This window comes from Falco biarmicus, chromosome 10 (assembly GCF_023638135.1).
Source record: "Falco biarmicus isolate bFalBia1 chromosome 10, bFalBia1.pri, whole genome shotgun sequence".
Classification (NCBI taxonomy): Eukaryota; Metazoa; Chordata; class Aves; order Falconiformes; family Falconidae; genus Falco; species Falco biarmicus.
In genome coordinates, this window is record NC_079297.1 from 697,848 (window position 1) to 723,836 (window position 25,989).

General features: G+C 41.0%; 1 protein-coding gene across 4 annotated transcripts in view; it reads right to left on the bottom strand.

Annotated features, from left to right (window-relative positions):
• Positions 1-194: 194 nt before the first annotated feature.
• NCOA6 (nuclear receptor coactivator 6) overlaps positions 195-25,989 on the bottom strand; it is a 46,153-nt gene continuing 20,358 nt past the window's right edge. The window contains exons 9-16 of one of the 4 annotated variants that reach the window (XM_056355019.1): positions 23,765-23,911; positions 21,726-22,845; positions 14,937-15,058; positions 11,058-14,027; positions 9,387-9,455; positions 7,416-7,452; positions 4,607-4,755; positions 195-1,345 (exon numbers count right to left, since the gene is read on the bottom strand). In XM_056355019.1, the coding sequence (XP_056210994.1) occupies positions 1,299-1,345; positions 4,607-4,755; positions 7,416-7,452; positions 9,387-9,455; positions 11,058-14,027; positions 14,937-15,058; positions 21,726-22,845; positions 23,765-23,911 (4,661 nt within the window). In that variant the 3' untranslated portion in view covers positions 195-1,298. Of the gene's footprint in view, positions 5,085-7,415; positions 7,453-9,386; positions 9,456-11,057; positions 14,028-14,936; positions 15,059-21,725; positions 22,846-23,764; positions 23,912-25,989 lie in introns of all 4 variants that reach the window. The other 3 variants (XR_008824438.1, XM_056355020.1, XM_056355021.1) reach the window with 3 other exon arrangements.

Here is a 25,989-nt window from a genome sequence, read left to right on the forward strand (position 1 = left end):
CACAACAGCCCAATATGATCTCACCACCCACCTCGTGGCCGAGAGGCAGAGGGATGCCTCTGAGGTGATGAAGGGCTCAGAGCATCCTACGGATGAGCTGGGGCCAAGGGCTGGGATGTCTCAAACAGGTAACTTCTGCCATTAAAAGGTGACAATTTATATTTAATGACAACTAACTTAAGTATAACAAAAAGACTGAATAAATATAAATGTATTTTAAAAATTCCTGAAGAGAAGAAAAAAGGTGAAAGTATCTATTTGTGCACAAAGCAACAAGCAATCTGAAAAGACCGGCTCCTCAGCTCCTCGCGGTGAGAACTTCCCGAACAAAGAGGCTGACCTACTTTCTGCTGCAGTACACACGAACTGGCCCCGCCAATGGCAGTACTGGTATCCAGACAAATACACTTCAGGCTGCTGCATTTCAGAAATTCTTCAAACCATTTATCACGGCATTTTTCTGTGCTGTGTCTCCCTGCTGAGCAGCTTTGTTTGGGGGGAGTGCTGCCTCCTGGGCCTCCTCCCCACGCACTCATTGCACAGATCCTGTGGGCAGGAGGGTGGCCTCTGCATTTTTTTCTTGCTTTGCAAAAACAGCTGCATCAGTCGGTTGGTTTGTGGTTAAACAAATTCCTTTCTAAAGCTCCATATAAGGAGCTTGCAGGCCTAGAGCTCTAAATAATCCCTTCAATCTTCCTGTTTGGAATGATGCTGTTGTAGCTGCTAATAATAATACAACCCAAATTATAGGACAATAACATTTATTTAGAGCATGAGGGATTCCACATTATACAAACCCTTAAATTTATTTATTTTTTGTTTCACTGGTCCATTTCTACAACAAATACATCAGATCTACTATATAATAAAATTATTTACATTTCCAAACAAGATTGGGTTTGTTTATAAACCCCCTTACTGCTATTCACATACAGTACTTAAACAACAGCACAATACATTATTTTAATACCTAAAAATGACAACCCTGTATTCTAATTTGTTTATGAAAAGTGGAAACAAATACATTTACAAATTGTCTTCCTCTCCCCTTCCATTTCATACAAACACATTAACCTAATGTGCTAACCCTGGACTTCACTTTGTAAATCCAGGGGGTTTTAAAAGAACCCAGTTTTTATATCTATTTGTTTCTTAGAAAAAAATCATTTATTGGGAACAGTATAATATTAAAATGACTTACTGTACAGAATTTTATTTAAAAAAAGAAAAATCACAGCTCAAAATTGCTATTGGTAAATTCACACTTATTTACAAGTTTCATGTTTCCATGCAGTAATTTACTTGGATTTTCTTCTTTTTGACTGCATTGCACTGGCACTCGTTTCTGAAAGCAAGAGAAGAAAAAAAGCGTGGATACGAAGTCGGTAAGCCATTCACCAGAGGTGCACAGACTGCCCTTTTATTTTTCCAACGTCACACCAGAGTGGAAACCTCTGAAGATCAGGATTTCCACAGACCTGGGAGTGACTCTTCACAGGACGTAACACAAATGGACCCTCTCCACTGACGACAGCTGTCGGCAGCGATACAGCACAAAGTTCCCCCTAGCTTCTGTCAGGGCACTATCTCCCAGAGCTGTGAGTTTAACATTTACGAAGTCCTAATATAACCGCCTTAAAAATAAGAGCGGTGCATTTTCAACTGCTCTTTAACTTTCATTTCCCACATTCCCACTTGCTCAGCCATACCACAGAAGGAAGTCTCCGTGCAACAGCGGGACAGCGCAGGGCACAAACTACGTCAGTCAGACCCAAGCGTCACAGAGACGGCGTTATAAAAAAACCAACAACTTAGGAAGATACTTTGGAGGCTTCCATGCAAGTTAAGAATCTAGTTGTTTGAGTCCTTGGAAATTCAGGTCATTAGAAAACAAGTCTCTTCAGTGTACATTACGATTCACAGAAAAACAGCTTATGCAGAAAGATACAAAATACTATACAGCACTGCAGCAGAACAACCAGAAGCACTTGCAGAATCAACAGCAAAAGCAGATGACATTTTCAGTGCACTTACCAAGGCACTAAGCTTCCATTTCAAAACAAAAAAGGAAAAGAATAAGTACCAAGGGTATTTGCATCTTCAGATTTTTTAAAAATGTGATTTTAAATGTTGGCAATGTATCTTTGGCTCTTCACAATATTTTCCAAAAGCTATTAGAGCTGTGTGTATTTTAAGAATCAAAAGGGAAAAAATTTCCATGACATCCAAAACTAGAAAAGCAACAGTACAACTCCATGGCTGTGAAATGTCGTATTTTTTTAAAAAAATATTAAAAAAATCAACATTTCAAATTTTAACATACTCAAAGCTGCAGTAAATGCTGAAACAGCCCTTGCTGGAAAAATACTCCAAAAAGTGAAAATCCAATACAGTACCAGTTTTCAGAAGTGAAACACCTTAACAGGCATGACTTCCAGTCACCCGAGCTCCCTCCAAGCAGCAACGCTACTTTAGGTAGCTTGGTCAGCAGCAGCATTAGCTGGAGCCATCCCTGCTGCTGCTGCTGAAGTCTCCGTGTTTGGGAGAATGAACATGTCAGTGGTCAGCACCTGTCCCAGTCCCCAGCACCTTGTGAGCATCACCAGTACCCCCCTTGCCTGCTTCTACCTAAACCTTGCACGCTGCAGCATGCTGCGTACATGTGGACAAGGGCTGGCTTTCAGCGTGTCCTCCCCTCTTACGGTTATCCTTCTGCCTCCTTCCTTCCTGACGCTTAGCAAAGGAATTACTACATAAACTGGCCAAAGTCTATTTCTCTCTCCTTGCTATATTTAGGTTTTTCCTAATTGCTGTTTTTATAACAACCTTAATCAGCCTCCACCTCAAAAGGTAATTCCCCCCAGTTCCACATTCTCTTTAACATGGATTAGCAAGTTTTTCAAGACACAGATAACATAACCGTAGATGTCTACAAGGAGGCCAGGACACACAAAACAAATGTGCTTTCTTACGCTATGATTCACTAATGAAAATGTAGAACAGAGTAGGCACAAGTGGCAGACCTCGTTACACTCCTTCAGCTGCCTCACTAATCCTCCAGCCTGCCCTCTTCCATAAGAAAGCCTTGTTTTGCTCATTTTCTCTACAACTTAGAAGTAGGCAGTTGCTTGCATGGAGATAAGGTAATCGAAGCCCAGGGCACTACACGGTAAGCTGGACCCATGTTTTCAAGCAAAACCCTTAGATGCTGTGGCAGTTTCAGTTGCATGTTTTAAAAACAATGATTTTACTTACAGAGGTAAACAACACAGTCAATACAAAAGCCCTAAGTGAGTTCTGGTATCATTTCAATTTGATGCACTTCCATGTTCCCACATATTCAGAATTTGACGTGCCACTGGTTGTCATCTTTAGGTTTATTCATCACAGTATGTGGGGCAGGTCATACGTTTCAGATTCCCTCAAACTCAGGACAGTATCACCAAATCAACTTTACATTGGCTTCACATTTTTCAAACTTTTCTTCACAATCATGAAAGATAATTTATTTTTACAATACAGACTTAGATTCTTCTGCACAATCCTGCCACAAGAAGTAAATTTAACTAAATTCAGCAGCCACAAAAGTGCAGAACATATAGGTCCCTTTGTGTAACCTTTAAGAGTCATCGCACAATTACATATAGCTGGAAGTCTTCTCTGAAACTCTTAAAATGCAAATATTCTTACCATCAAAGTTTAGTATCTTCAGTATGGAAAATGGGTGCTGAATTCAACTGGACTTCCTTTTGTAATAATTCTATATTAATATATCTCTTTGTTCTCTATGTTATCTTTAAAATATTGGTTGAATGTTGCCTCTTGACGATCTCTCTCTACCCTCTCGCACAACTTTCGTCCATCAGAATTTTTCTGACCCTTAAACATAAGGAGCTGACACAGTTAGCTTCAGAAATGCAGATTGGCACCACAGATCGTGCATTCCGGTAACGATTACATGTATCACACAAATGCTGAATACTTTGTTAAAGATTGTAACCTGCGTAGAAATAAGGCACATCAGCAGCTGCTAATGCCATGGGTTAATATCTGTAACTTTAGGATTTCATGCGTTCTCGGAAAAAACAGCCAAGGCTCTGCGCGCTAGCACACAGCACTCCTCGATGCTCCAGGCTGCCATCCAGACAGCGTTCTGAGCATGCCTGAACCACAGCATTTGGCTTCGCAAGAGCTGACCGTGCACTTGAGAAGACTTAAGCATTTGTCTTGTGTCTTTCAGGCTTCAGGGGAATAAAAAAAAAGTCACTTTTTTACTTGAGTACAGTCCTTTTAATGGCAAAATGTTTCTGCCAAGAGAATTCAACTTCAACTAGGCAAGCTCGCTGAACACTATGTGACTGAGTACTGCAGAAAACAAGTTCCACAAATTTAACAACGGGAAATTCATACAAGCTTTACTGCCAGCACAGACGTCGGTAAATAATTCAACACCAACCTGTGTCTAAATCATTGAAACTAGAGTTAAAAGCACACAACATTTACAAGCTGTAAACCATGGTTATGAGCCAGTTATTGAAAGGGTTATTATGTGGGGAAGCATGTTACTTCCTGCCCTCTCCAGAGAAATGATGGCTGTGCATTTTACCTTTTGCAGTGCTGGATGCAGATGCTGGCCTGGAGGACCTCTTGCGCTGTCCATTCTCTACAGTTTCCTGTGAAGCGGCAGAATCCTCTGTTCTTGAATTTCTTCTATTTGAAGTTTTAGACTTTTCACAATTCTCTTTTGCCTCATTACTAATAAAGTGGGACAAAATATTTCTGATGAAGTGTAAGAAGAATTATGTTTTTCTATGCAACTCAGACAAGCTGGAGGATGGACCGACACAGGTACCAGTTCCGGACTATTAGCACTGAAGATATGAAATGCTAGAGATACCAGAAGTTTTATCAGATGAAGAATGACCTGAGTAAGCCAGAGTATAGTCCATCTCTATTAAAAATTATCAGAGGATACAAAACTGGGAAGTCCTCAAAGAGAATATTTTCAACATTAGAAGACCAAGAAATTAGATGCATTATAAATTGTCTGCTCTGCTTTCCACAGGTGCCACCATTACTGAAGTCTAGGAAAAGCAAACAAGTTACATTAGAGACTGCTACGATACGGGAACACAGAGTTGAAATTGCAGATGAACATAAGGAGGAATTATGAACTCTTCAGGTAGTATGCCAGCTTTTGTTTTTGCGAAGAAGACTCACTCCATTGATCCAAGTGATTTCTTCACATATTAAAAAGCTTAAGGCTTATTTAAAACTTCCTTTAAGCTGTAAAGCTTGAAGTTAAAAATCTTGGGGTTTTTTTTATAACAGAAAGCTTTTTCTGTTACAAAAAATAATTTTAGGTAGTATGGAAATCTGTGTTGCTTGTCACTGAGGCAACACATGGAAAGCTACGTTTTGTAATTAAACTCTTCCTTTATTTTATCACTCTCAAACTCATCTCGAGGTCTGGATGTTTTCTCCTTAATGCATTAATTCCAGACAATTTTTAATGACTAAGTGGTTTCTGAAGAATATGCTAAAATTATCTCCTGTGAACTCAAAGGTAATTAATCAAATAAATTATTCTGCTGATAACAGAAAAGGAGAAAGAAAACGTCATTCATGCCCTATGGGTGATACTTGCAAGATTTCAAGAAAAGCTGCCTTAATCGGAGAACAGACTGAGAACACACAGAGCAGCCCTGTGCGTTACAGAGGTTCCATAACAGTGTCCCTGTTTTGGAGGAAGTTCTGCTCTGAGGGGAAAAACTACTACAAATACTTGTATTTTTAATGTAACGGTCATCTGAAATAAAACACAGTTTGTCAATGAGAGACAAACATTCTCAAGCAAGGAAACACATGGTAGAGGAGAATATGGAAGCACATGGATTGTCTCAGATACAAAATAAATATTGAAATCTATTTCCCTGTAAGTCAGTACTACAGGGCAATCCGTAACTGAATCCTCCAAACAGGTCCCAGACTGGTCTTCTGCTAAGTAACCCAGGCAGCTGAAACAGCAGCCACCTGCTTCAGATACCTGGAGGTAAACAAACAGGTCTCATCACCCAAAGTTCAGTAATTTTTCTACAGATTCTAGTGACTAATCCATAGCTTGGGTTGTCTCATAGGAACCAACACATCCTTCCTTTTACAGGAGGAAATCAAGTTGACCCAAGTAAAAGTATTTCTAGTGCTTTGTAGGCTGTAAGTACAAACTCTAAGGTTTGTACTGTAAGGCATTTTAACTCCAGGAGCTCAAAGCTGACTGCTGAGTACCAGCCATCACTAGATTAAGTTTGCCTGAAAACTTTCCTTCTTTTCTGGTCTTGCTCAGAGAAGCATCAGTCCAGGAAAAAAAACAAACAGAAATGCACTTGCAGTAATTTGATGTGCTGAATGAGTCTGGGGAATAGTCATGCAAGGACATTTCAATTGGAGATTCCGCTAATCTGCCAAGCATCGCGCCTTCAGCTTTTTAGAAGAATTCTACCCTGAAGAAAACTTGTGAAATTTCAGTTTCTTTGATACAACTAGAAAAATCCCAATCCATGTGAAGGTAAATACAGTTAAATATTCATTTCAGAGTCATTCCTGATCTGAGAAAGTGTATTGCCTTCCCTCCCCTACAAAAGACAACTGCCTCATTCCCTGATGAACAGAATGAGCAAACTGCACCTCTTGCCCTGGCTTAGGGGGTCACTCCACTGACGAGGGCAGCATCAGAAACCTGACCAGTTGTGCCAGCTCAGTTACATAAAAACCTTACAAAGGTCTGTCATTACAGCTGCCTAGACTGAGTTTAAGAGCCTGGTGGGGTTAGAATCTAACAGAAATAGATCTTGGAAACTGTATTTGCTTCTGGCAGATCAAAGTGATTTGAAATACGATGTTTTAATTAAAGAATGTCTTAATTGGGACAAGATGAAGTTTCTATCTGGTTTCCTATCAGGTTTCGGCAAAGTGTCAACACGCAAACACTGAGGAAACCTGGAGAAAAGAGTCATGAAGGCAGAGGAAGAACAAACCTTAAAAGACTTACTTTCAGAAAATAAAAAAATTCACATGACGGCTAAGCTGCAGGCTTTTGGGGTTTTAGTTTTGATTTGTTTTTAGAAAATATCGAACAGTGGAACCATCAAGACCCTTCCAGAATGTGAAACGTTCAGGCCTGAAGGGATAAGAGGAAACACTGCCCAAAAGACAAACTTGGGAAAAATTTACCTTACATTCTGCATTTCAGCTATGTTTTGAAACATTCAGCTAGCCCAATTTCTTAGCAGGACAGAAAGAGTATGGACAAGAAAATGAAAAGCAGTGGCAGAAGTTGTGCAATTGCAGCAAAGAGAAAGGGACTTCTTCCCATGAAAGCTATATCTACTCTGAATCTACGCAAGCTATCTCCTTACCTTTGACCAGCAACTACTGGAGCATTTGTTTCAAGTTCTACAAGAGAAAAAGATAATTTTAAAGTCTGCTGTAGAAGTACATACCTGCTGACAAGGCATGGCTATCTCACATTTTTCTCAGTAAATACTGGGTCCGAAGAATAAAATTCTCTCATGTACCGTCTCTCTCAATGCACAGCATGCTAACATACCAAAGCACCACATCAGCCAAGTGCTCTTTCTGATTATGGCCTGCACCAGCTAAGACAGAGGAAAGTTAAAAAGAAACCCTGCAGAAGAAAAGTGTAGAGAAACTTCCTGACAAGGGCTACGGTCCTCTCACTTTTTTAACTTCCATTTTAGACAATTTACTACTTTTAAATCTTCTAGGTTTTATTAATTCTAAACCTTAAAAATACTAATCTGGACCTATTATGCATGTAAAATTTTGCCTTAACCCAACCACCTCTCACAGCAGTATCTTCTAATGCAAAGGAAGACAATGTTGTGAAGCCCAGTTACACCTCTACTGAATTGGAAAAAAAAAATATCTCTGGGGAGATGATGTAAAGAGAAGTCTGACTTGCCTTCTTTCTCTCTCATAGTGATTTTACACATACAAATCAGGTGCCCTTTTGAGTCTTCACTGCAATAAACAGCTCTCCTTCTCATATACGATACCTAATCTTTTTACTATCCATTTTTTACCCTCCCCACATCCACCTTTGTTGAGAGGGAGTATCTACACCTCAACACAACACCTCTCACGAGAAACTGCCACTGGTTTAGGGATTACCATTACAACATAACGTATGAACTCACTGTCTGTCACGTTGCCTGTACTCCAACCAGCCCTTAAACACCCTACAGCCTTTGGGACGGTGGCGCACAAAACTGTGGCTTTGCTTTAACATCAGTTTAGTACCTGAAGTTTGCTACAGTGTCCACAAGGAATAGACGTATAAAAAGTAAGAAAACAGGTAATATCTGTGTCATTATGGTAAAACCCCTTAAAATTTGTATTGTTAGAAGATCAGACTCTTCAGTGTAAATGCACATAGCACTGTCTTGGAAAAACAGATGTCTTGATAACAAAAGAAAAACAGACTAAGCAACACAGGGTAAGAGTCACTGTTCTTCCTACCCAAAATTTAAACTGGGAGAATATCCAACAGTAAAAATCAGTAATGTCGGTGTCTCCCCCGCAGCAGGAACTCCCCAACACAGCCACATCAGCACTGGGGCAATGAGGCGGATATAAAACAATAGGGTGCATGAACGTCTTTAAGTGGCAGTTCAAAGAAAGCAATTTAGTACAATTTTTGCTTTCTGAAAGCTCTACTACTAGTCATATTAGAGATGTCAAATTGCTGGAGAGGGACACTTCCCACGTGCAAGCCCATGTCTATCCACTTTCCCTACTCATCTGGGAAATTACATTTTTAAAACACCACAGAATTGATGGTGAAACACCATGATAATAGATGGCAACAACAAAAAGTCATTTGCCAGGGCTCCACCCCTGAAGCACTGCCGAGGGTTCGTTAAAAGCTGAACAGAAAAAAAAAGGATTGCAACTCTAAAACGTACGTTCCCAGCCCAGCTTTTGAAAATATTTTCAGAAGTGTCCCATATAAAAGAAAAACTCCTATTTGCTCTTCACAAAACTGCAAACTCAAACACAACGTATCATTACAAATCCAGTCCTTATGCCTGAATATCTAAAAACTGCCTTGGTGGTTTTTTTCATTTGTTTTACTTGACCCCAATACTGAATCTCCAACAAGGCTTTGGAGACTTCTAAAGCACAATGTATCTAACAAAGGAAAGCAATCCCAAAAGCACAAATGATAATTAAAAAACCCCAAACCAACCCCAAACTACCAAGCATATTAGTGACCATTAAATATGCATTAAAAGAAATGCATTTTCAGTTACAAACATAAAGAGCTTAGTTCACCTATGTTCTGCTTTTCCAAAGTAAAGATTTACCTGTTCTTTGAACAGTACTTTCTGATGTTGCAACTGAACTTTTTTTCTGTGTTAAATGTTGAGAGGATGCTAGAATAAAAGTGGAGGGAAAAAGCATTATTTTCAAAGGGAGTCACAAGAATTTTCTGTTGTGTGATTGGGCTGCTTTTACAAAATGCTGTATCTTCCAGATTACCGCATTTTTTCCATTTACAGACATAATTTTTTTAGCTTACTCTCTACTTTCCCACCATCACATATACCTCCCCAGTCTTACAAAAAACTCCGGCAAAACTATCCCAAGCAAGTTTTCTCAGACTAGAGTAAGTGATGAAATTAGGTATCATAAACCACATTTTTAAAGTTAATGGTTTTTCACCAGACTGAGAAATTAAAGAAATTCCTAGAAATTAAAGAGTTTAGTCTCCCTCAGTTTAATGCTCATTTCAACAGAAGTTCTGGGGAAAAATAGCATCTTTGTTAATGAATCAATGCCCTCACTCTTTCAATTAAATTGCGAGAGTGCAAATACGCTCCAGAAGTTCCCTTGAAGTCCTTTGTCAGTAAGATGATGTGACTTAACATAGCTTAGGTTGCCAAGCTAAAACGTAAGATGGAAAAACAATTCTTGTTGAGCTAATGCCTAATAGTCTTCTATGTGATATAATGAATGTGAAGAGAAAAAGTAAAACATTCCTGTTTTTTAAAAAATATTCACTTCATTTTTCTCCGAACAAACCAGAATTCCTTCTATGAAGCTCAAAGTAAACATTTCCATTTTCTAGTGGCATACAGCTATGACATACATCTAACAGCCACAGGGAAAGTCACATTCAAGCTGAAATTCTCAGTTCCACTAAATTCTATGGATTTTATCTTCCATGACTTTATCTTCTGTGTCTAAATCCATGATGTAAAGCACAACAGATAATCAGACAGCTTACTTCAAGAGTGATGGTTTATTTCCACACCATTTTCAATAGATTAAAAATGGCATCAAGAAATAGCTGCAGTGTCATAAAAAAAGTCTGTCATGCTCAAATCAAAATAGTGAAGAAGAAAACAGTTCAGATATGAAGGTATTTTATGTTTTTGAATTGGGTGAAATTCACTTATAATCACTTTTCCAGCTATTTCTCTGAAATGAGCATTTTAATTTTTCCCTAGACAGAAGGGGTTTTGGTGTTGTTCTTTTCTTTCTTCTGGAGGTTACCCAGCTGTTCCCCTAGAGGGTTAAGGTTATTCAAAGAGGGAACTAGTATTATTAGGATTAACTCAAAATAGCGTAATTAGAGTCAATAAATTGAAATTAGTTACAAAACTAAAAAGTCTCTGGCAAGACTAAGCAGAACACCAGTGTACAAGGCACCTTAAGTATTACTTCTGTCATTACTGATACACCCATTTTCCTCCTCTCACTTCTAACAGTTACATGAAGTCACTCCTGTTATTCCATCACAGGTTCATGACAAATACCCCATTTAAGCAATAAATGGAAACTGAAATAAAACACCTGAAAGGTGAATCTCAGTGAAATACAAGCCTGTGTGTCATTCAGCTATTGGAAACAAAAAAGCAGGCGTCAGCCTTTGCTACAGTGTCTAACTGCTATTATGCTGATGGAAAAGCACCTCGGAAGTTTACAAAAGCCATCTTATTTCTTCCACTTATGCAGGGCTGCACTGCACTTACCTGCACTTTGTAGCACTTCCTGATGTGCTCCTGCTTTTTCCTCCAGCACACCACCCCCGGTTTGCTCAGCCGGCAAACCGCCGTGATTGCTGCCATTAGAGCTTGGTGCCATGGGGGCAAGGTCCGGCATGGCAGGGGGGGTCCCGGCCGACAGCATGCTGGCAGGAGGAGTGCTGGCTGCCACACTTGGCGATGCAGAGGCAGGAGCAGCAGTCATGGTGCTGACACTCGAACTGCCAGGCCCAGAAGTGCTCTGTTTTGTAACACTGGGTGCTGGAGGTGTCACAGTTTTATTATCTAGTTCTGCTGGTGATTGCTCGGTTCCCAAACTATTTGGGACCAGCGTTTCTAGTCCCTGACCTTCTACTTCTCCATCCATAGCATACTGCTCTTCCCCTTTCTCAAGGGAGCCAGTGACTTTCTTGCATGCTTTAGTCAGCAAGAGTTGGCCGATCTTGTCTACTTTTCCCTTCCCCTTACTTGATGAAACAGGGCTGCGTCTGTTCCCAGACCCTGGACTACTCGTAAGCAGAGGTGACACAACAGGTCCGGGCTGCGCTGCTGTAACGGAGCACTGGTCACCGGAGCCACCGCTTTGAGAAGTCTCCTCCGGGCTGAAGTCTTTGACTTGCTGAGCAGGAAGATGCAAAGGAGCACTGGAAGAAGTTGCAGCAGGAGAAGGCAGCTGAATAGGAGATGCCAAGGGGTTAAGAACCAGTGGCCTGCTGGTGGGAATACTAGACACAGGACTGCTGGACGACGTGCTGGGAGGAGCAGGCCCAGAGGAGAACTTTATATTCTGTGGTATATGCAAAGGACCAACAACCGCAACCGACTGAGGCATGAGACTCGAGTTAGAGGTCATCGGGGCTGCTGGAATTGTACTTGATTGAGAGCCCTTCATAACCTGAATTAACGACGATGAGTTTATAAAAACAGGAGTAATAAACTGCGGCCGGGCGTTAGACTGAGCTGCTGACTGTCCCTCAGAAACCATAACTTTGTTCCCCACATTGGGCATTGTGACAACAGTTGACACTAATGCGGGTTGCAAGTGAGATGGCAATGGCGTTGACGTATTAGCAGAAGATGTAATAGGGTTTGAAGTTACAAAAACTGTTATCTGGTTGGGGGGTAAAGGACCTGAAATAGAAGAAGAGCTAACAGGCCTTTGCATTACTGGAGGAACACTCTGTGCAGCGTTTGAGTTTATTTCTCCCAGTTCCTGGTGCCCTGGATTTGAGCAGGGCTCATTATTTTGAGGCAAGCTAAGTGAATTAGATGGCTCTTTGCTTGAGGATGAATCTTGCATCGGAGGAATGACAGCTACCTTTTTTAGCTCCTCACCAGTGGTGACTATCGGTGCCATTTCAAGACCAGGGGGCTTAATGGTTACATTAGGAGCTCCAGAATTATCAAGAAGTTGACTTAAAGAAGTTGGTGCCTCCCTCATAGCAGGAGATACCATAGATTTACTTTCCTCCAAGACTGGAAGCTTACTGGTCTCCGAGGCCTGCCCGTCTTTTTTTGACTGTTCTTCTGGAACCAACATTTTCATTTCTGGAGCAGGGATACCTTTTAATTCAATACCAGGCTGGTCTTTGTTACCTTGGACACCTTGTACACTTTGACACTCATTATCCTGAGGCATGCTAAGGCTCTCTTTATTGTCCTCAGGAACGCCAGTCATAGCAGGTGCAGAAATTGCAGGATTCTGATTACTTAGCATATTATTTTGAAAGCTTGTAGTCACAGGCGTTGACAAAGAAGAGGGACCAGCCATCATATTTCTTTGTAATTCCATGTTCTGCAAGAGAGATGGATTCTGCTGAGCTGTCAGTGATAATTTAGCTGCTTTTGAATTCTGTCTGCCAGGGCTTGGTGTAGTTTTCCTGCTGGATCCGGGACTGGACCTTCGACTATTGCTTGGACTTGCTCTCTTTGTTCCTCCAGTGTTGGTTTGTTTTGCTGAATTAACGACCACACCTTCCAATTTGTGTGGCTGTGGTGCAGCAAAACTAGACTGATTGTTAATTGTGAGATTTGATGGGGCCTGTCCAATGGCCTTCAAAGTAGTGGGATTAAGACCCTGCTGATCAAATCCTCTATTGATATTAGGCCTGGGAGGTAAAGGAATATTAATCTGGGGAGGGAACAGACCAGCTATAGAAGCATTGAGTCTTTCTGGAGACAAGCTAATTTCTGATGGTTCCGTGCTAGGTGGACGGTTATTAGGAGTCTGAGGATAGTATGGCCTTGGGCTTGCTCTGTTTGGGGTTTTAGGCCTTGAAGTTTGTGATGGGGTGGCAACATTTGGAAAATGGTGTGTAAGAGTGCTAGGCAGAGAATTAGACTGCTGCTGGGGACTTGCACCTTGAGCAGTTGAAAGTGGGGATGGGCCAGGTTTGGGTCCAGTCATCATTAACTGGTTCTGTGAAACCACTAAATGAGATGTCAAATTATTCTGAGCTCCTGATGCTGGGGGGCCTTCAGCTCCACCTCCTTCTGGAAGGGAGGATACTGATGAAACCTCTCCAAGGGGTGAGCTGGAAGGATTCTGTACATTATCTTGATAAACCATTTTTCTTGCATTATTTCCCAGGGGAGGATTGCCTGGCAAGGAAATTCTTTGTTTATCAGGAGACGGAGGCACGGATCCAGGACCTTGGAGGTTAACCATTACTGGTATGTTACCACTCTGCTGCAGGGGCATTCGCTGAGCATCTGGATTCAGAGGCCCTCTAGGTGGGTGAACTCCCTGTGGTACGGGGAGTCTGACCGATTTGGGATCCTGCTGCATCATAAGCATCATCATCATCTGCTGCTGCTGCGGTGTCTGTGGTGGTGCCTGGGCTTGCTGGGGTGGTGGCTGTGGCTGCTGCAGCTGCTGTTGTGGCTGCTGGGTATGTGGCATTAGTTGAGGTGGCATCTGCTGAAGTGGTCTTTGTTCCACTGCCTGAGATGGATAACCTAAGACAACAAGATGATACACTCATTACATCTAAGGGAAGATCAGAGAAAGCAGAATTTCTGTAACCAACAGGATCAGACAGAAAGTATAGCCAGGAGCCTGTTTATCTTATATGCATGAGCCACATTAATGAAATAGGCTTTACAAATAAGGACAAAGATTTTAAGTAAAAGTATTTTTAACAAGTAACACATAAATGACTTGCATGACATCTAGTTGGAGATCTCTTAGTATACTGAATCAGCCACTAGGTATTACTCCAGATTCATGCCACTTGTAAAGTCTTTGCAACTGGTCCATGGGCTTGTTTCACTTAAAATGTAGACTTGGACTTTAACTGATTAATACTCCTTAAAACGGATTTGTATGACAGACCCTGTGGAACATGGACTAGCATACCTGCTACAGATCTGACATTTTCCGGTGTACAAAGCAGAATCTGTCACATATTACTTGGACAAAAACAGTGCTAAGAACCACCGTGTGGCTTATAATACAAATTCCTTCGTGGACTTTGGATTTAATCCTCTACATGCAAAGGATAATTCCAACTGCAACCTTTATTTCTTAGTTCTCAAAACTCAGCTGTTGGTTAATGCTAAATTTTTAAGGCATCAGTCTGTGCTAAAGCTAGAAATACAGAATTATTGACCCATTATATTATGGCTTTGTAACTCAACAGTATTCAGTATGACACCTGCAGTATGATACATGACAGTGTGTCCACCTCTTCATTTTGAGTTAATTCAAAGAAAACACAAAATGGTACCAATTAGTTACTAGGAGGAAAAAAAGCTTTGGACTTCGAATGTGCGATAACACAAATAAAATAAAACTGTCACAAAGATCAATTAAAATCTTTCCTATAGTTAATTACATTTAGATAATCCACAGAAAAATCCCACTACCTGGTGGCCTACTTGCGAAATCTGAAAGTTTAGGGCCTGAATTATCTAAATTCACTCCTTGTTCTCCAGACATTGATGACTGATCACTCTCCTCCAGGCCAGCTGGACGCGGTTCTGAAGAACTGAAAGAAAAATAACTGCAATTAAGATCCAGTCCTCACATCAGTGTTTGACTTCTGCTTTTATAAGCATTCAAGTAATTAATTCCTAGCACTTTTCACAGACCTGCAAGTAACTCAAAAATATGCACCACCACCTCTGGTATAACATGACAAAGTTGAACACAGAGCCCCAGAGTGTCTGCTGACAGGCACTCCTGTGCCCTAAATACTACTAAAAAGGAAATAAGTTGCCTGGCACTCAATTGATCTTAAGCATTTATTTTCTTTGTTTCTACTTTGAATCTGTGTTTTGTAACTAAGAGAATGTCAATGAACATTCCAAATGAAATAGATATATAAATTAAATAGGCTTCACTCTAATACTGCTGCAACATCTGTATAGATAAGTAAGTATCATGGGTAGATGTGTAGAAATTTAATTTAATGATGGCACCATTTCTTCCAGTATTGTACCCAGAAATGATGAGCTCAGGGTATCAGAGACCTTTGTTAACATCACAGCAAAAATGCACTGACATTATACAGTCACTTGCCAGAGCACAGACCTTTGTGGGGTACTGATGCTCTGCAAGTGACCACAGAATCACAGAATGCTCTGGGTTGGAAGGGACCTTAAAGACCATCTAGTTCCCACTCCCTGCCGTGGACAGGGACACCATCCACTAGACCAGGTTGCTCCAAGCCCCGTCCAAGCTGGCCTTGGATGCTGCCAGGGATGGGGCACCCACAGCTGCTCTCGGCTTCACCACCCTCACAGCAAAGAATTTCTTACTAACATCTAATCTACACATACCTTCTTTCAGTTTAAAGCCGCCCCCCTTGCCCTATCACTACATGCCCCTGTAAAAAGCCCCTCTCCAGCTTTCTTGTCGGCCCCCTTTAGGCACTGGAATGTGCTGTAAGATCTCCCTGGAGCCTTCTCTTCCCCAGGCTGAACTGCCCCAACTCTCTCAGCCTGTCTTCAGCAGAGAGGTGCTCCAGCCCCCTGAGCATCTTCGTGGCCTCCTGTGGACCTGCTCAAGGAGCCCATGTCCTTGCTATGTTGGGGGCCCCAGAGCCGAACACAGCGCTGCAGGAAGGGTCTCACCAGGGCAGAGCAGGGGCAGAATCCCCTCACTCATCCTGCTGGTCCCACAGCCGGTGATGCTGCCCAGGGTACGGCTGGCTTTCTGGGCTGTGAGTGCACGCTGCCAGCTCATATTCAGTCTTTCACCCACCAGTACCCCTGAGTCCTTCTCCAGGGGTACCTGACACTCCAGGAGACTCTCTAAGACATTTTTAAATCATCCAGATTCATGCCCAGTACTTCCACTGAATCAGGACAGCTTTTGCAGACTTACAAAAAAAGCAGGTTTCTATAGCTGTCAATATACATGCCCAGGGGATGTAAGATAGAGAGGGCTGAAGAGTAAAAGACCTTAACTGCTTATCATGACTATGTGAAGGCTGTACGGAAATCTACATAATAAAAGCTCTGAGCTAAAATTAATGACAGCAAAATAAACCCACTCCCAAAAAAGATGCAGCATCATGCAGAAATGCCAAGGACAAAAGAAATTTTCAGCAAAGTAAGAATTCAAAGTACATAAAGCCAGAGAGATCTATCTTATTCAATTTTCCTTGAGTGTAACTGTTTCTGGCATCTGTACAGCTGACATGGAGAGAGCCAAGCCTGTCTAATATCCTATTAGCTACCTAACCAACACTCAGAAAGCAGTGTGTGACCTGAAAGTCCCTGAACTTTCATGAGTCAAAACTGAGGAGAACATAAATCAAGAGAGAAGAAAGGAAAGAAATGGGGCAAACACAGAACCGTTCCAAGCACTGCTGCTGAGCACACAAAGATTGCCAGGGAAAGCATCTGGAGTTAAACCTTTTGCCTAATCCAGCACACCACCAATTTTTGTAATAGTGTTGTTATAGGCTTACATGCCTCCGCCAATAAATTTGATTAAAACTGGCAAAATACATACACATGCCCCAGAAGCATTATATTAGCAGCCATAAATGAAGAAACGTTCTGGCAGCAAAATCACCCAGAGGACCTGCAACCTTTAATGTAGGTGCCAGCAATGTGAACTGGAATAACTGCCTAAAATTGTGAATACAATCATGGGAGATTAAAAATGCTACAGTTAAAGATTAGATAAAGCTGATGCAAAGCATCACTGCACAAACAGGTTTAACCTAGAAAACAATCATGGTGCAAAATCAATTCTTAGAAAACATCTCGTGCCAGATGGGTCTAACCAGGCAAGCTGTACAAACCCTGCAAAACAGACACTAGTTGGCTAGCAAAGTAGAGCAGTTATTGTATGAAACACTGCTACTGTAATTGCTGGAAAATTGAAACATAACTTCAATTTTGAATGTTGCTGAAATTCACTGGGCATATTTAGCAACCAGCACTCATAAAAAAAAAACCCACATTCTGAATACGAATAGCAAGCAAGATGACAAATTTGTGTAAGAGGGACAAATATTCCCTATTTGTTCTTCTTTCCTATTGCTCTGGGTGTAAAAAAAAAACCAAACCAATTAACAAACCCAAAAACACCACACAAAAAAATCCAACTGCATATCAGGTACAGCATCGACTGTCATAAGGGAACACCAGCTGCATTCCCAAGCACGACCTTCAGATACAAAATCCTTCATCAGAGTGGAGAGAACACTCCAGGAGACAAATTAAAACCCCAGACAAACTCAACCCCCGAAAGGGCTGCAGATATGAAATAAGGTGTGCAGAAATAAAATTACAGTACGGATGCAAGCAGAACCAGCCCTGCTGACAATGCTCTACACTTTTTCTTTTACAGAAAAGCAGTCGTCCTGTGACACTACCTAAGTTTCATTTCCCATGTGTACAGGGGGACTGCCACCTCCGGACCTACGGTTACAAGCTCTCTGAAGCTGGCTGAGAAAAATTTCTTAGGCTGCAGTGCTGTTCACCATCCGCACATTACTTCTGCACATCACACTTCGCACTGGAGACGGCAAATCTGACCGCTAGCAGTTATTTCAGAGTGTAAACCGGTAAATTGTTTCTGTCCTACCAGTACACATGATGTTTATGATCTGTGCACAGGGGAACATTAAACAACTGTATGTTTCTGCATGTGTTTAACAGAATTAACTAACATGTTTTATCTATAATCCCATTTAATCTAGCATGTTTTTCCTCAGTTTACATCCCACTACCTACAGTCTTCAGGTCCAGAAAACAGGTACAATCACTTTTAAACAACCTACTTTTCCAAAATACCTTGGTTTTCATTCCAATGCTGAGTTGCTCAATTAAGCAAACCGTTAAAACTATTTTAGATTCAGCTGAATAAATTCAGTAGCTCACTTACCCTACTTACATTCCAATATGGCTCAGTCTACAAACCATATTACTAGTGGTACTTTTGTTACTATGTTATATCTCAGAAATTATTTCCAAGAAAAAAACCAGAATAATGTTAATGTGTTTATCAAATTAACTGCATTTCCACACAAGGTTTGCTGCTCTAAATTCTAAAATTTCTAAGGAAGAATGACAGAGAAGCCGAGATGAAAAGCATCCCACTTACTTCTGACGCAAAAGAAAGTGAGCTGAATCAGATTTAAAAGAATCAGCAATTCCAAGACAGGAAAACACTGAGCTTGCCTAACGATGCTAGGGAAGCCGAGGGCCAATGAGGCAGGAAGGTACTACAGCCAGCTCTCACTGCAGTCACCCTCCTTTTGCTGGAGAATGATCTCAAAAACATTTATAAGGGTATGTCCCTTTTAAATGCTCCTGCAAGGATAAAGTGATTAATATATAGCCCATTAAGAAACAAAATGCTGATCCATATCAGGTGCCAAAACATCATTCTGCAGGTAGCAACAGCAAGAGAACGTTCAGTGAAAATTTAAGAGACAGAATAAGTACGAAGTGGGATTTCCTTTGTTAAAGCTTTTAATCAGATTGTTGTGTATTTATTTAAGAGCTAGGAACTCTTTTGAGTTATCATAGCTCAATAGAAAAGCTGCAATTTAAGTTTCTTTTATTGTGAAAGCTTTTTAACAAGTAAATAGTCTTGTAGGACTTTGTAAACTCAGAAGAGCTTTATATATCCACTTACTGATACTCTCAGGCCACAATGAAGCTGGGTGATCATCAGCAAGACCAATGAAAACAAAATCATAACAAGGCTTTTCTTTAATGATTAACAGATTTTCTTTTCAGAAGAGAGTGCCAACTCATCTGCTCCCTCTGAATCCTCTGTCATTTCCATGGCAAGACAGCTTGCTACCAGTACTGGTTACTATTATTTTATGAAGCATTTTATTTTTTTTACAGATAGCACCAGATCTTTCCTACCTAGAAATACAAGGCCATCTTTGTCTTTGATTTGGGGCAGGAAAAAAAAAAAAAGAACCAAACCAAAACTTTCCATGAAAGATGCAGATGACTAACAGTGATGCAAGGTTTGCATGTTTTACTTTGCTGCAAATTATCAGCAGTGTCTGCCAGCACTATACAGATTGCTGTTGGGTAGCAGCTATGCAACATGAATGTTTTTGATACAAAGAAAAGACAGTTACCGTTTGAAAGACATCTGCATAGCTTTGAATGTCAGGTGAACAACAAACAGGAATGTATCTGCTTGCTATTTATTTGAGACTCTCTGTGGGATCAAATGTATCAAAAGCAGGAAGATGCACATCCTACTATTATGCTACTTTTCTTTACAACTGGACCACAGGACACTACCTTGTGCAGCGCACTGTTACAACTCACTCTTGCCAAATTACTTGCTCTTAAAATTTCTGGAATGCAAAATGAAGACACCTACATGCCCTCATATACCTCCCTTTCATGTAGCCAAAGACTATCAAAGCTAGAAAGCCCAGCACATCATCACCTACAGCCTTCCCTACCAGCCTGCCCTGCTCCTTGCCGCAGCGCTGCAGCAGGATGGGTCGTGGCTGTCTGCGACCGCCTCCCTGGCCACGAAGGAGCCCTGCCCTACACATTTCAGAAGTGGAAGCATAATGAGTTAGGCACTGAAAGAGATGAGCTGGTATCTCAGTTTCCAGGGTTTCCAAGTCACCCTGAAGCTGCACTCTCTGCACGCTGGCCACTTGGCTCTAGCTGAGTTACTTTGAGCAGGTTTCCACAGCTGGCTGTAGAGTGTGTACTCCTTCAGATTTAATCTGAAATCACATGGCCTGTTTGCAGCTGTGTTGAGCTGAGAGGCCATACCATGACCATATATCATTATACAGCAGGTATTTGAAATACTTTTTTCAAGGTCTATTAAATTAGCATGCTTTCTTTTATTTTGGCCATGCGGCATTTCTGCACCTGTAAAATGTACATAACAGCTCCTGAATTTTATTTTAGTACTAGATACACCAATTAACAATTGTCACTAAGGACCACTTGCTATAGATGATGTGAGTCATCTCAGTCCCAAACTACAATGTCCATAGGAAAATTAATTCCATCCCCATGAAGGAATCTTGACACTATACAGAAAACGCAGGTTGGGGCTACACACTGAATAACCAAGAGAGAAAAATAAAATAATGAACAGTTGCTTAGTACTTGTATGCCAACAACTGTGCACTGAACTGGACATCTGCCTCTGGAAAAGTGTAAACTTCAGGTTAAAGACTTAAAATGATTATTCAAAGGAATGGGACTGGTGGAACCAGAGCCACACCAGTAGCTTAATGTGCCACTGCTACATTTTGTTTGCTTCCTTTTAAGAATTTAACTTTGAAATTTGGATAGCCCTGTGCTGGAATTCTCTGTGCAGTTTTCCCATTTTTTTTTCTAAAGCAGACTGGAAACAATCCTCAGAAGTTCCATCAGGTGGATTCTTGTCAATGTCCCTGAATAATGCTACAGCAGCAGTAGTCTACCACCTGTGCTGGTACGGGTAAACCGTCAACAGCAAACGGTTACAGGACAGCTGGCCAATAAAGAATATGCTGGCCAAAGAGGAATGAAGAAATTCAGCAATCTCATATTTCCGCTAAGCAGGTACGTTCATTCCTTATCTCTCAATATTATTCATTTGCCTCTTTCCTCTCAAAAGCTTTGGATATTTCTCCTTCCTAATCTCTCCTAGGCAAAGAAGATCAGCACTGCTTGGGCCTGTTATCATCAGACCCAGAAAGCACCAGATTCCTCCCTCTAAATTCTAGCTGCAGCTTCAAGAGAGAAGTCCAGCACAACTCCAGGCAGAAACATGTCAGGATATACATATAATTAGAGAAACAACCCCCCAGCAAATATCTACTGCACATGTTATACGGATGCTTTTAATTCTTCTGAAAGTACTTCCCAACCTCTGATCACAACTGTCAGACTGCTTAAAAAAGGCAGCGTCCCCTTCCAATGGCTGTGGCAAACTCTATGCTTCCTTTACCCAGTAAAGGTAAAAACCAGTACTGCTATAATTGGGTTTATAACTGAGCTGGGATGTTTGCATGGGGTTTTTTTAGTCTTGAACAAACTTTCTGTGGCAGACTTGTCAGTGGGCTATCATTTAACTCTTGAGAGAAATCACCAGAATATGAAACAATGCAGATCCTTTCTCACCCCATACTTCCTGAAAAAATATTGACAAGCTGCCTGTGGAGCTTCCCCATGCCCCTTATAAAAGCAATGTAATACTAAACCTACGCTGTTTGTTCTAGTTGTTGATTATTTTTCTTCTTCCTTGGAGGCTTCTTCTTCTTCGGCTTGTTGGCATTCTGATTATTTTGTTTGTTGTTCACACCAAAGTGTCCTGCCGATATATCGCTTTGTAGAAGGTTAACCAAGAGCGGACTTGTGAGTGTAACATCTTTATTGACAGGAAAAACAGGATTCTGCCCACAGGAAATCTGATTCCCATTTGGCGTTCCACTAAACCCTGTACTGAAAGGGAGCCCATGACCAGAGAAATGACTCCCTGAAGCATTGTTGTTTCCTTGCATTGCTTGCATATGAGAAGGCACCATGTTTGGCTGCTGCACAGAAACATCGGGCAACATCTGTGTCAAGTTCACATCATTACTTGTTGTAGTAGTAGTGTCCCCAAGTTGCTGAGAAATGTGAGGACCAGGTCCAGTGGGTCTTAAAACCTGCCCTTGAATTCCCATAACCTGAGAAGGATTACCATTCACAGGGCCTTGCTGTGCCATCATCTGCCCAGTGAACTGCACCATGTTTCCTTGCATGTTTGGGGTTGGTCCTCTCATCAGTTGAGCTGGCCCCGTCATAACATTGGACTGATTTTGAGTACTAAAAGGTTGTTTATTTCCTTGCATCTGAGTGGTCATCATCTGTTCCATCATTGAGTTTTGCTGTAACAAGACCTGGCCCTGAGGTCCCATCATCTGACTGTGTGTAGACATCATCTGTTGTCCCTGCTGGGGAATCATCTGTTTGGGTGGGGTCATCCTTTGGGGAGAAGGACCAAGATTTTGGTTTTGTGGTGTCACCATCATTTGGCCTTGCGGCATGAGCTGAGTTCGAGAAAGTATCATCTGGTTTTGAGGGTTCAGCGATCCCTGAGCCTGAATATTTACCATCTGTCCTTGAGAGGATACAATTTGCTGATGCATTCCCATAAGCTGAGACTGTGGTCCTTGCTGAGGCTGCCCCTGTATGTTGCCCATGTTAACTTGTGGCACCCCACTAGCACCAGCCTGCTGGTTGTTCATATTTCCGTGAAGTCCCATTAGATTGGTCTGCATCATATTAGGTGGGCCATGTGGTGCTTGCATCTGATTTTGAGGAGGTCCAGATCCTTGGCCACCTTAAAAAAAAAAAAAAAAATCCAGTAAGAAACTAATTGGAGTGGTATAAGTTTTTACAACTTTTGATGTTGAGTAAGTACTTCAAAATTGTTTTCCTCCCTTTTCCAATGAACTTGAATATCTGACGTGTTTGCAGTCCTGTGATGCAATGTTTGATGCTACAGATACATGTTAGTTGTCAAAACAGAACATCATACATCTCAAAATTAACACTTAGACTGGTAGTTCCGGTGCACCTCACTGCAGAAGACATAACAGAAATTTAATTTCAGTTGTTATCTGTACATAAGTTTGAAAATCTTCCATAATACGACCTAACTCAACGGAATAATTTCTAACCAAAATAAGCTTCAAACCTTGAGGTTTATTTTATAATGGGTTAAAAGAATAAATACACATGGGGTACTGATGAAATGACTTGATCAGGTTATCTATAATCCAGACAACAGACAAATCATCGAATTCTTAAATGGAGACATTTGTGAACTAAAGATTTAATTTTTACAGGAGTGACTCTAAGTAGACCTCCAAAGCTTTCAAAGGAACTAATAAACAATCTTTTCAAAGCAGAACAAGATTCTAACACCACTTTTTTTTCTGCACAAGTTCCTTTTGTGTTGTATCTTTATTACCCATAGCCTTCAAATTTCAGTGCTACTTCCATTTGATTTCTTAACAGATACTATTTAGTACCCAGCCCAAATCCACAACAGTTAGGTTGATTAAAAAACATGATCAGCCTCATGCTTTTCTTTTCCTCCTTTAGCAATACACACAGAATGCCCCTGCAGACCCCGCTAGCTAACTCCCTGTTCATGACAAGAGTTTAATGTTTTAGTATCTGTGTTACACAAGTAAAGGTGTAATTTTCTACCAAAAGAATGGAAAAAACTGAGGAACACCACATTCCAAACAAACCTGTGTGCTGCACATTTTGGCTAGTTTGCAGCTGCGGTGCTCCGCTGCTCACCGGTGTTCCTGGAGCTGTGGAAGGCACCTGACCTTGCATGAAGCTCTGGTTAGCCTGGCCTGCAGGGAACCCTGGGGGGAGGCGCTTAGGCATTCCTGAACACAAGAATTTTCTTATTAGTAAGTATGAACAACAGGAAGCAAAAAAAGAAAAAAATCTACAATTGGGAGTATGAGAGGAAGAATCTTATCTTTGAGTCACATTACAGGTTTAGGCAGAAAGCGTTTTTTGTCAATATACACTTTGTGTATTTTGTCAATAACCCACTGAAGACATTTATAGTTCTTATCTGTGCAAAAATTCTGCCTAACAAGCTACTATGACTCAGTTCAAACTACAATCTAAGTGCAAAACTTATCCCACAGAGAAGGCAAAAAGTCCATGTTAGACTTCTTAGAAACTAGAAATTAAAGTAACATAGTTTGTTGTTTTCTTCTCTACTGCATCTCAACTCTGATCAGGCCCTTAACTTAATCCATGCATGCAAACACAAGTAATGCACATTTTTGTTACAGATGTGTTCCTCTCAGCAACAACTCTCACTGTAACACACCAGGTACACACTCCTTCGCACTCCTTTGTGTATGCACATTCAAAATAACTTCTCAGACCAGAGCGGGCCGAATAACCTCATGAGACAGCATGTCCAGAGTCCAAGATGGCTGCTCATTCAAGTAATCCTGCGATTCCTACTGCAAGAGCAAGTAATTTACCAGGCCCCTATCTGGCACAACACTCACACTGTGACATACCAAAACAGCACCGCTGCCCTGGGACAGAAAGTAAAACCTTCCCTCTACCTATCAACATGAGCAGCACTAGCAACACAGCAGCATAAATGGATTTAACAGAACCCATTTCTTTTTAACTCACTGCCAAATAGATGATGCCACAGACCTAGAAACAACCCTGCCCTCCCTTTTTTTCTGACCCACGATACACTGCCAGAATTTGATTTTGGTTCCTTCTACAGTGACAGCTTTCTTGCACACTTAATTGTATTGCTTGTGTTAATTAACGTGGTCTTAGTTTTGTAATTAATATTTCAAGACAGTCAAGTTTACAGGTCAAATGACACACCTGCAAACATGGAACATACACCCCGAAACATCACATCACTGGACTCTCCAGTTTTAGGTCTGCTAAACTTTCCCAAAAGTTTTGCACATAGAAATGCCTGAACTGAGAAAAAAACCAGTGTTAACTTGGCCTACTCCAAATCTCATACAAATTCTGATTTGCTAAATTAACTCAGTGAAATGGAAAGCATTTGAATGTATTCATGTACACCAAACCTTTAAATGTTAGATGGCTTAAAAATTAAAAAATATGTAATTACAACTTAATTAACATATAAATTGCAGCAAGGAATGAGCATGCACAGAAGCCAGGCAAAAAATCTCAGCAAGTGGAAGCAACACAGCTTTGCTGAAACCAACAGAAACTTGTCTTTTTAAATCAGCTGAGGATGTAACTCACAGCAGCATCACCGATTTTAGCGGTAAGGTCTACAGTGAGGCCAAATAATATATTCTGATAGCTTATTTGGAGTAACATTTTTGACTCACAAAAAGTAGCGTTTTGTTTGTAGTAGGTTGATTTAGAAAGGAAGGAGAATACAGAGGTTATACTATCAAGAGGTCATGGCTATGCTACCTAGAGGAAATGATTCCTGACGGGGACACATGACTGGTCAGACAATACTGTAGGGAAATATGACTATAATAAACAATAAGTAACTGCTTCCAGATGGAGACAAGATAAGGTATACCAAGTATAGGGCACTGGCAGATCCTAAGAGCAGTCTGAAAGAGCAGAACCTTGCAACTGAGAGACAATTCACCTGGATCCAAATGAGACCCATGGTACAAACAGTGAAACCAAGAACCTTGTCCAGGTCAGCAGACTTAAGAAATGGGTATTCCTTACAGCTTTTTGGACAGATTTCAGACGTACAATGTGAGAATGCAAGAAACTAGAATATATATGTGTGTGTAGGTGGCTCATATTTTGAGCATGTGGCTCATTGTGTAAGCACAGGAAGAAAATACTTCAAAGGCTTAAGCAAGAGCTTGTGTATGGGTACCTGAGGGCAGCCATTCAAGAGAAAGATGAACAAACAAGTGAACAGAAAGAAGTGCTACAAGTCTGGCACAGAACTACAAAAGGCTCA